Genomic DNA, 10,890 nt, shown 5'->3' on the forward strand with positions numbered 1-10,890 from the left:
CAAAAAGGCTTTTCCCCTCCTTTATTTTAAAACTTCTGAACAAAAATATAAATTTTACACAATTACCCAGAAAAAGATTGTATTTAAATATATAAAATTACACCTGGAAGCTGACAGCAGCTTAAAACCAAGGCAATAATCAATACAAAATATTTTGTTTTTGAGTTCAGTTTCTGTTTATAACTGCCCTGGTTCCCTGAAGCACATAACCACCAGATCTCTACAAGCCTGCTTGCAGTGTGAATACAGAGGCTCATTATATTCTTTAAAATAAAAAAAAAATTTAAAAATGGAATTTTTTCAGACAAGCATGTGCTACCAGTGTCCTGCGCAGTGCGCCTGTGTCTGAAGCTGCGCCAGGTAGCAGCCAAAGCCTGCAGCAAATGGCACCATGTAGGTAAAGCTTGTGCGCCCCAACAGGCAGCAGGTAATGTATAATAAGGCTTGCTGTTTATTTATGGGCTTTAGGTCGACTCTGAGGTCCTTTTGCAACTGAGGCTGAGCAGAGTAGCGTCTCTGAGACACCGGAGTCATTCAGTGCTGCTATAGTGGTTACTATTGTTGGGATTTTCCTGTAAATTGGAGTGAGGGTTCTCTTCCGCCTGCGATACCACTGGTTCCACTGGCAGTGAAAAGAAGTTAGAGACACAGAAGACCTGCAGAAGACAGACAAGATGACAATACACTGAACTATGTAGCTGTAACATAGTTAATGTTGTATAGAATGAGCTAGAACCCGATCACGATTACCGAGGTTACATAGCTATGACTGAAATGTTAGAATAATCCAAGTCGACCATAACTGTTTGAATGGATCTTTAAAAATGACATGTGGACCCCTTGAATGTTATTGTTTACGTCCGGGAATTTCGCGTACGCGCACAACGAGGGCTAAACGACTTTTTTAGTTTTATTTATTTATTTTTGTACATGCCAGCCATAGCTGCGCTGCCGCGGTAACTAAATGAAACCTGGAGTTGTAGGTATTAATTTAGTGCAGTGCGCCACAGAAAAAGAAAAAATAACGCAGAAAACCGTTAAAGTACCGTACATCTCAAAACAACTGTTTTTTCGCTCTCCATGTCGACTACGCTACACGTTGACTTATTGCTATAGCAACTGACAACAATGCCACTTTATGTTTCAGGATTCAACACCAAAAAAAAAAAAAAAAAAAAAAGCACACACCCAAACATTTCCCACACAAACACAACAACATTTGGTTACAGTATTATGTTTTTGGGCTTGATGTTTATTTTACAATTAATGAATGATCGCTGACGTAGATTAGCTACCGCTAAAAAAACAAGCAAAAAAGAAAACATTACTCAGCACATTAACCTTCTTCAGTGTCAGCAATTTCACACGGTGTCAAAAATAATAATTTAACTGAATGAGTGTGTGAAATATCACATGGGCATGAGCTGGTATTGCTCATGGTATGAGAGAGAAAAAATGACTTCACTGTATTTGCAAAAAAAATAAAAAAAGCAACAGCAAATTGGCTTTTAGCCACTTTATGGGACACTTACTGTGAAAACAGCCACCAAACCGCCTTGCAAGAGGCCAGCACACACGTCACTCCAGTGGTGTTTGTAGTCAGACACTCGGGTCAAACCCACATACACTGCAGTGGCAATCAGAAAGAACTGGAGGGTGGGACGCAGAAGCCGAGACCACTTTGACCTCATCCTGGCTTGAAGGTACAGCTGCAAGATACAGAGGAAAGAAAAATGTACAGTCACACCTTTATCTACAGATTCCACAGACTGTATCAATATTTGTGATACAGGTGTTCCCTAAAGTCATTTTGCTGGTCTTTTTTTAAAAGCATGATAAAAAAAGGTGAACATTTTTATGCTTCAGAGGGTTTCATTGGTTGTTTGAATACCTCACAAATGAACAGATGAGATAAACATGGCATGTAAACATCTCATTTAGTGATAGCTATGTTCAAATTCGAAGAGAGCTTCTTTGTGTATTATCTTGACGTCTGTGCTGCATTGTTTTCCAAGCAGAACTAGTTAAGCACATGACATAAGCCAACATCATGAGTAATTTATGCTGTCGGGGTGTCATTACATTTTTCCACAAACTCAATCTTAGATGATGAGATTTTAGTCTCGTCAATTCAGACTGTTGTGAGCTCCTTTCAGAACGAGCCGTTTTAGAGTTTCTTGTCACTTTAAATCCAAATAAGCTGCGGCTGGCCACGTCCTTCAACTCAACGTTTAAACTAGCATGTGAAAATGTGTAATTGCACATAAACATATGGGCAATTACACAAATGTACATTTTTAAAAAGCAGAACTGGAGCCTCCTGCACCGTTAGCAAGAATGGAGCAAGTGGTTTCTGGATGGAAAGTCACCAACAAAACACTTGTCTTTTCCAGCAGCCATTGTACAGCGCATACAGAGGTAAAACCAGCTGATCAAAACGTTCTGGAGCTTAGCTGGGGTTGCCAGGTGGGGGGCAGTGCCTGCTGATTCTAAACAAGTCGTGAAACATCATCTTATTGCCAAACACTGGCTGGATGTTCTTTTTTTTTTTTAAAGCACTTTGGCTGTTTTTAGAAGCAGTAGAGTATTTTCAGGTTAGGCAATGCTTGCCTTCGCATGATAATGATTATTTTCAAGGGTTATTAAATGTATTCTGTGCCCAAGCTGAGGTTAAGGGTGCCGCAAAACTGCATAATGACTGTGATGGGGACGCTAAAGCTTTTATTATATGTACTTACGGTAAGGAACAGCATGCAGTACATGGAGAAGGACGAGTGACCGGAATAAAAGGACAATCTATGAAGGAGAAGAAGATTGAAGTTTAGTCTCTTTTCTTTAAATGCACAGTGAAAATGAAACTATAGCACATATCTGATAGGGATAATATCTGGACGACAACAGAACGAGCCGTTGTCCTCAGATTCTGACTCTTGATTACCTGAATATTTGTACCCTGATGTGATAAGCGATAAGGTGTGTGGGAGAGAGCTGGCCAGCAGTCTCTTGCAGAGATACCATTATGCCTCCGTGACCATGCAGATACTTTCCAAGTTTATATTCTCATTGAAAAGGTGGCAAAGTAATTTGTTTTCTGCTTCCACTTTGTCACTATCCAGCATGTTTCAAATTAGGCTCTTAAGGCAAAAAGGAAAATTTATGCTAATATTTTCAAAGCTAAAATGTGCATTAAAGACCTTTTAAGCTGATTTTTTTTACTTGATATTTTTTACATGCCAGACACACTGTGGTAACATAATATGACAATAAGGCATGTTATGAGAAAACAATTGATCTCCTAATCACACAGTTTAGTCTAGTTATGTTGTGCTATTTTAAATGATTATCACTTCAATTTTTAAAAGCCCATCTAAGGACAAGTGCTGTGAATTAGCTTTTGCACTATGACGCAAACATGGGACTGCTGTTTTGTTCAGTTTGTCTTTGTCGATGTGTTTCTGTCCCTACCAAATAAACTTAAATAGTCTCTCATGAAATACAACATTTTTTTGGAACGCTTATGACTTTCACAAATCTCTAAAGCTGCTAAAAAAGTAATTGGAAATAACCAACTGTATGACTAAATAGGACAGAATAAAAAAGTGATTTGAGCTTTCATGGCTCAAAAGATGCTTTTTTTCTCCATTACATGTGTAAAAATTTAATGGTTTACACTCAGATGTTTACTTATCTTTATCATTTTGGTAAAGGGAGGGAATCACATGTTAAATGGTAATTTAATTTCTAAAGAAAACTCATCATTACCACGCCTTGAAAATCCCCATAAAATGATTCATTGCCGACATATTTTTTGCAAGTGAATTCATGTTAAGTTGCTAGGAGTATTAAAGTAGCTCCAAGTTAGAAATCTGTAGCTTTCCAAAGCCCTGGTTTACAATAGTGTCACACAGAGGTTGATTTGTATTAGATACTCTTCACAATAGGAAAGAAAAAAAAATCTAATTTGAAAGAGGCAGAAGTGTATTGATTTTTTAAATTTATTTCAGAGATAAAACAATTACTCGTCTGAACTGCTAATATCTACAGGTGGAATAAGGATTTTAAAGCTCAAAACAACTAGAATAAACAAAACCCAGATTTATCAAGCTGGGTTTTGATAAAAACCAACTGTCACCACACAGTAAGAGATAAAAAAAAAGTTCTTGTTCATTGATTTTACACATTTTTGACAGAAATGTAAATAGTTGATATTGATAACTAAACCTGATGGCACATTCCCACCTTCTCAAATGAATACAATAACCATGGGTAATAAAACTAATACCTACCATCTCAGATCTGAATGAAAGTAGTATTATTTTAGTCGTGCCTTTGACAACCATTTCCCTTTTGTATATATAATCACCAATCAATCAGCCAGTGAATAAAATCTTCAGATTTTAAACATTGATCGTCTCTGTTCAGTGATTTTCAGGAAAACACTGAAGAAACTGATTATTTTTTCTCTGATTTCTGATGCATTTCTGACTTGTGATAATTAGATTGTTAGGCAAACAGTGTTCAAAGATTAAGTCAAAAATATTTATTTCATTATCCGTTAGTTTCCGAATTACAATTTCTCCAAGGAAGTCAAAGTCTATTTTATCTCATACTGACAAGATTTGTTTAATTAACATGATGATTTTGTACGCTCCGTAGTTCTTAGAAGGAAAACAAATTAAAATCACACACAAGGTTTCCCAAAGCTCAATTTGTGGACCATTTTCATCAAATGATGACCACAACATTTCCTACAATATGATTTTGTAACATTTTTTCCCACCACAGTTACCAAATTACAGTAATCCAAATATTCGTGAATAGATTGGTACAGCTCAATTCAGAAAAAAACATCAATTATTGTTTTTGGTCCCAAAAATGTGAGGTAAGAGATCTGAACTCAGCTGGATTCGATGAGGCTGAAGACCAATGAGCATTTAAAATAAAGGCTCTACAGTTTTAAAATTTTTCTCCATGCCATTTTTTCCCCACCACAAAACAAATGTTTCATATTTGAAGAATTTCCCACTTTAAAATCTCATTTTAATCAATCTCTTTTAGTCACAGGAGATTAAATTCAAAGATGAAACCTCACCTGGCTTCGGTCACCTCAAAATCATTTCCAGTGCAGGTGAAGTTCTCTATGTATCCTCCAGTTTTACAGTCGATCTGATTCCACACCGGTTTGCAAACAGCCAGGAAGTACGGCCGCAGTCGGCCGATGGAGTATTTAGCGATGTCAGTCAGAGACTGGCTGGCGGCGGCTCCAAACAAGCTGCTCCCCACGGCTTTGTAGACGCACATCATCCATTTCCTCTTCAAAGACCGGCTCTTGATGCGACACATGTACACCGATAGAAACTCACCGCAGAGGAGCTAAGATAGGCGGGGGAAAAAAAGCCATGATGGAAAGACATGACATCATGAAAAAGAGTCAGATTTTAATCTGGAATCTAAATCATCTTACAGCTATGAGTGTGAAGGGAATCATGACTCCGAGGAGCAGCTGGTAGGATATGGTGTCCTCTTTGTAGGGGAATCTGATGGACTCATCGTTGCAGAAGAAACCCCGCTTGAAGGGGCTGTGTCTGGGAGTAAGGATGAAAAATGGAAGTCCGACTGTGAAAACCAAAAGAGAGATAAAGAACATGACATTAGATATTAGTAAGTTGTAATTGCCCCCAACTGATCATCAATTTTCCTGATTGGAAAGTTGATTTAAGGCAATGCTGTTCTTATAAATGATTGAGACTTTTGGTTTAACTAAACGGTCAAGAAACTGCTGGAAATTCAGGAAAAGTAAAATACAGCTCTGGAAAAAAATTAAGAGAACAAAGCAAAATTACCAGTTTTCTGATTTTACTCTTTATAGGTTTATGTTTGAGTAAAGTTAATATTGTTCTTTTATTCTATGAACTACTGACAACATGTCTCCAAAATTTCAAGCAAAAATTTCGTATTTATTTGCAGAAAATGAGAAATGGTCAAAATAACAAAACAAAAACATGCAGTGCTTTCAGACCTCAAATAATGCAAAGAAAACAAGTTCATATTCACTTAGAAACAGCAATACTAATGTTTTAACTCGGGAAGAGTTCAGAAATCAATGTTTGGAGGAATAACCAGGAGGTTTTCAATGGAGTTCAGTGCAGTGGGCTCTTCATTTTTTCCAAAGCTGTATTTGTACTTTAATAGTGGAAAAGGGGTGCCATCCAAACTTGTTCTTTCTCATCTGCTATTTTTTTTTCTTTCATATTCATCAAAATAATCCTATATCGGTTCATTTCTTTCTTTTTTCTGCGTCTTCTCAAACTCCCAGTCGGTCGTGGCAGACGGCCGATTCTACTGAGCCAGGTTCTGGTTCTGCTGGAGGTTTCTTCCTGTTAAAAGAGAGTTCTTTCTCTCTACTGTCGCTACATGCATGCTCAGTATGAGAGATTGCTACGTGCTCGTCCAGGAATGCAATCTGCTTGGTTTCCTCAGAAACTTTATAAGCTAACATGAATAATTAACTGAGCTTATTCTTTGATTACTAGGATAAATTGGAATCTTTGTGTGATTGAACTGACATTTTTTCAAGATGACATTTATTGTGAATTGGCATTATATAAATGAACTGAAATGAACTGCAGCTCAAGCTAGTTTCACCTTCAAAACTTGCTAAAAGAGAAAACATCATCATAATTGAAATGTCCTAAACAAAAACAGGAAGTCAGCCATTTTGAGCCAATAGTTATTTTCAGATTTTGTCATATTTTAACAAACTCAAACTTTGACAGCTTGATATGCCATAATCCAAGCTTTACATGAAGTCTTTATTTCACACTGCACTCTTCATTAAGCCTTTGCTCCCAAACAGGAAGTTTGCAATGTTTCAGGTCACCCAACCTTATCCGCTTCATTAGAGAACAATTAAAGCTCATTTTTAAACCGCAGCACCACTTTCTGTTGCAGGTATTGATAGACAGCTTGTGATCACACTGCGAAGATGTTGGTCAAACACACTGGCTCCAGATTTATCAGCATTCAGCTTCATCACTGCTTGTGACACCAACAGGATGGTAGGAGTAGATTTACTAAACGTTTCACAACAACTGAAGCACACAGCCTGAGGTTGATTACAATAAAACAATTTTGTAACTGACGTGCAACAACCACGAAGACCAACAGTGTCACCATGCATACAGTGACGGGCAGGACTGACTGGATGAGGCCCAGGATGTGTGATCCGTCTCGAACACATGCTCCAACATGTGTTGTATCATACTCTACTGCTTTATCTGAATCGGCTTTACCTGATTTAAGAAAGTTCAGACTGAAAACTCTGACATGACATCAGGCATTTCTCCAAGTGTGGATGCTTTCAGACTAACCGTCACTGCCGCCTAAATTACTCCATCTGCAAGGAGATCTGCACAAGCTTATGGGATTATATTTGTTTTGTTTGTTCTTTTGTAGAAGCAGCCACCTCCATTACAAGACTGACTCTTTAGTTACTGAAAATTATGAAGATCAGACTTTCTTCGTAATTAGCCAAAATTGATTTCTACACATAAGTACATCTGAGATATTTAGTTTTGTCACTTATTCACCGAAAACATTTAGCAGATGAAGGTAGAGACATGAAAAGACAATATATTTTTGTTTAGTTTCCATTTTTAGGCTTGGTCTGGGACGTTCAGATTACAGCCTGAATTGGCTTCAAACCTGACATGTCAACTGTGTTTCTTCGTGATAATGGAAAAACCAGACCAGCTGGATTATGCTGAGATTAAATCACACGTTTTCTGGTTGGGTGACTTCTAAAAGCAAATGTTCCTCTTGACTGTATTCATCAAAATAAAATAGGACACATGAACAACACCATTCAAATGTTTACTTGTATAAAACTCTTAAAACCTTGTATCAATTTCTTCCCATCTTAGGCACTAATTTTCTTAGTCTTAAAATCTCAATAAAATACATTCAAGTCGCATAAAATGCAGATTTAAAAAAATAATACTACAGGGAGAAAATGCGTTTTTACTGTAATGTTTGCTTTGGCTTCTTACTGCATTTTACAAGAATCATAATAATTACAGAACAAAATTTCCTGCTCTGTAAACACAGGGCAAATGTAAAAGGAGCCTGACCTGCGTCTGCGTGTGGAAAAAATGAGGAATAGGAGAGCAGTCAGCAGCAAAGCAAACCACAAGACAGTGACTAAGCAGTGAGGAATATCCTCAGGGAAAGCTTTCTACAGCTCTGAAACCCTGATCTTATGAAACTAAATCAGAATCTGCACAGGCTTAGTTTTATCTCTGTAACTAGTTCTGCAGGATGCTTTTTCTATGACTCTTTTCCATTCATGCAGCTAAAAATACAGATTAATGAGTGAGGGGGGGGGAAGAAAAGAAAACATGCAGGGTGGGACTTTTTCCATCTTCCTGCCTGGCTGCTGAAACCTCAAACCTTCCTCTGAGTGTACAAATACCATTTATGCAAATAACCTTACACTGAATTCCTCCTCTAGTTCTTTACTTCGTCTCTGAAGCTTTAAAAAAAAAAAAAGTTGCAGAAAAACCAGGTTTACCTACCGAGGACAAGGCAGACAACATCGAAGATGACAGGGATTCCCGAGGCTTCAAACATCTTCGCTGCTTTCGGGTTTGTGTCTTCAGTGAAAAGTTTCCTGCTGCTTTCAGGAGGAGAGACGAGGCGCAGCCTTTCTGCCGCACATGTGTCTCTATTCCAGCACACAGTTAAAACACAACACCGTCATTGCCCCTGGAAGCGTCCGAGCCGCTGTAAATCTACCACGGAGCGTTTATTGGGGAAGGAAAACCAAATCCTCTAAGACCAACAGAGGGTGAAACTGAAACTGGAACTAAATACATTAATAAAACCAAACCAAACAGCACCAGACAGCCGCTCACCCTTCCTGCTGCTCACCGACCATCATAACTCAGCTGTATTCCTTCTGCTCGTCAGAAAATATCCTCCTGTCAGCAGATGACACGATTATCCAGATTGTCCCCGGAGCGCTTTGATTAGCGATGCCTTCAGGGGAAGCTCGGAAACCTCGGTCACCAGCGTTTACTCGTGAAAAAAAAATCTATCATTGTGTCAATTTTTTTTTTTTTTTTTTACCAATCTAGCAGTGATGGAGATCCAGAAGTGCCACAATTCACTTAGAAATTAACTTTAAATGTTTGCTTATGAAACTGTCACTTACTCAAGGTAATATGTTAGAACAGAGTAAAGTACTCTCATTGCCAGTACAGTGTTTACTGTATATTCTCGATCTCCAAATGACACAGCAGGTTCAAAAAAATAGAAACTAATTATTGAGTAGAAACAGAAAGTCTTGCTTCAACATTAACAGTCGGTGTGTTTCTGTGTCTGATGCATATTTGGTTAAATTGTGTTCGTTCTTCAGTCTGTGGAATTATCGGCAGTGGGTAGAGTATCCAGAAAATAACAAGAAGTAATAACAAAAGCAATACTTCATAATATTACTAAAGTAAAAATAAGAGGTGTAAAAAACAACTTCTAAAAGTTTGGTTTTTTTTCCCTAAAAGAATACTCAAATAATGCATCCAAGTCTCTTTAAATACTTATATCGCTAAATATAATATAGATGTTTCACGAATTAAAATTTTATGATATTTACGTAGGTTTCACTTCTGTGAAAAATACTTAAAGTATTCAGTGTTCAATGTTTTTTATAATTTATATTCAACATGGATAGCAAACCTGAATTATAATGCTAATATACTTTAAATAATTGTCTTCCATTACACGTTCTTAGAATATATATTAATAGAAAATATTCTAGTTTGATGTTTCTATATAATAAAGTACATGAATTTTGTGATTTAATTTTTTTTTTTTTTTTTTTTTTTTGTAGATTTGTCCATTTTAATAGGATGTTTCAGTATATTACATATAAATGTTATTTTAGGTCAACTTTTCAATTTTCAAATGCCATACATCAGCAGCTGAACCAAAAGAGCATTTTAAATCCAAATTATTCTCTCAAAAATATTATATTAATCTCTAGTTAGAGGCATTATTTTCACACAATCAGATGATGTTTACAAAGTTTTCAGTTCAACACTCTTCTCCTTTCTTGTATTTGAATTTCCAAGCTGAGCTTGAAGGCACCTCAGACAGAAGAAGAGAAGAAGTGAGCAAGGAGCCAATCAGGTGCCAGTCTTACTGCTACGTCAGCAGTCGGCTGATGCAGGTGTGCTCCTCCCTCCACCTCGCTGATTGTCCGTCAATAGATTCGCTGCAAGATGTTGATCAGATATTTGTCTCTGTTTTTAAATTTTTTTTTAGAGTTTTTAAACGTTTCAGCAAATCGTGAATATTATTTTAAAAGTTTATATTTGAATAATATTCTAATAATGCTTTATACAGAGGAAATTGTGCCTTTTGAAATACTGTTTTCCTACGAATATTCAAAACTAATAAAATACTCTTGATTTTTTTAGTACATGAATAATCTCCCAAAAATCTTATTTTAATTCATTATTATCTTGATTTTAAAAAATATAGTATTTTTGTATCTGAACTAAGTTAAAAGGAATCCCACCTAAACTGGGGTTTTCTGACAGATAAAGAATCCAAAAATATAAACCAGAGGAATAAAAGTTACGATAGTTTTCAAAACTCTTCAGTTCCAATTAAACTTCTGGTTTAGGGTGTGCAACATGTTTATGAACACTTCCTTTTTTCAGCATTTTTCTCTTTTATTGCAGTTGGTTTTGCTTTGTTTGTTGCATCACACAGCACAGCTCTTTTATCATACATCCCATTACGAATGTAAATGAGAGCATGACACATTTCGGCCTCTTTCGTTTTGAAAACAAAGTTCCTGTTTTGCTTGTAGATCATTTTGAATGAGTT

At 36.8% G+C, this 10,890-nt stretch overlaps 1 protein-coding gene across 1 annotated transcript; it reads right to left on the minus strand.

Annotated features, from left to right (window-relative positions):
- Positions 1–9,021, minus strand: LOC102219360 (phospholipid phosphatase 1-like). The gene is made up of 7 exons (XM_005815329.3): positions 8,913–9,021; positions 8,574–8,722; positions 5,465–5,616; positions 5,093–5,373; positions 2,739–2,796; positions 1,533–1,709; positions 1–656 (listed from the first exon to the last, which is right to left on the minus strand). Exons 1-7 carry the CDS (start codon positions 8,936–8,938, stop codon positions 531–533), a joined length of 969 nt encoding a protein of 322 aa, XP_005815386.2. The 5' UTR covers positions 8,939–9,021; the 3' UTR covers positions 1–530.
- Positions 9,022–10,890: the final 1,869 nt, after the last annotated feature.

The sequence above is a fragment of the Xiphophorus maculatus genome, chromosome 12 (genome assembly GCF_002775205.1).
Source record: "Xiphophorus maculatus strain JP 163 A chromosome 12, X_maculatus-5.0-male, whole genome shotgun sequence".
NCBI lineage: Eukaryota > Metazoa > Chordata > Actinopteri > Cyprinodontiformes > Poeciliidae > Xiphophorus > Xiphophorus maculatus.

Excerpts from the sequence above, each read along its gene's own strand:
- LOC102219360 (XM_005815329.3), bottom strand. The coding sequence starts at position 8,938 with ATGATGGTCGGTGAGCAGCAGGAAGG. Across the intron at positions 5,617-8,573 it reads TGTTGTCTGCCTTGTCCTCG|TCGGACTTCCATTTTTCATC; the intron begins GTAGGTAAACCT and ends TGGTTTTCACAG. Across the intron at positions 657-1,532 it reads GTTTGGTGGCTGTTTTCACA|GTCTTCTGTGTCTCTAACTT; the intron begins GTAAGTGTCCCA and ends TGTCTTCTGCAG.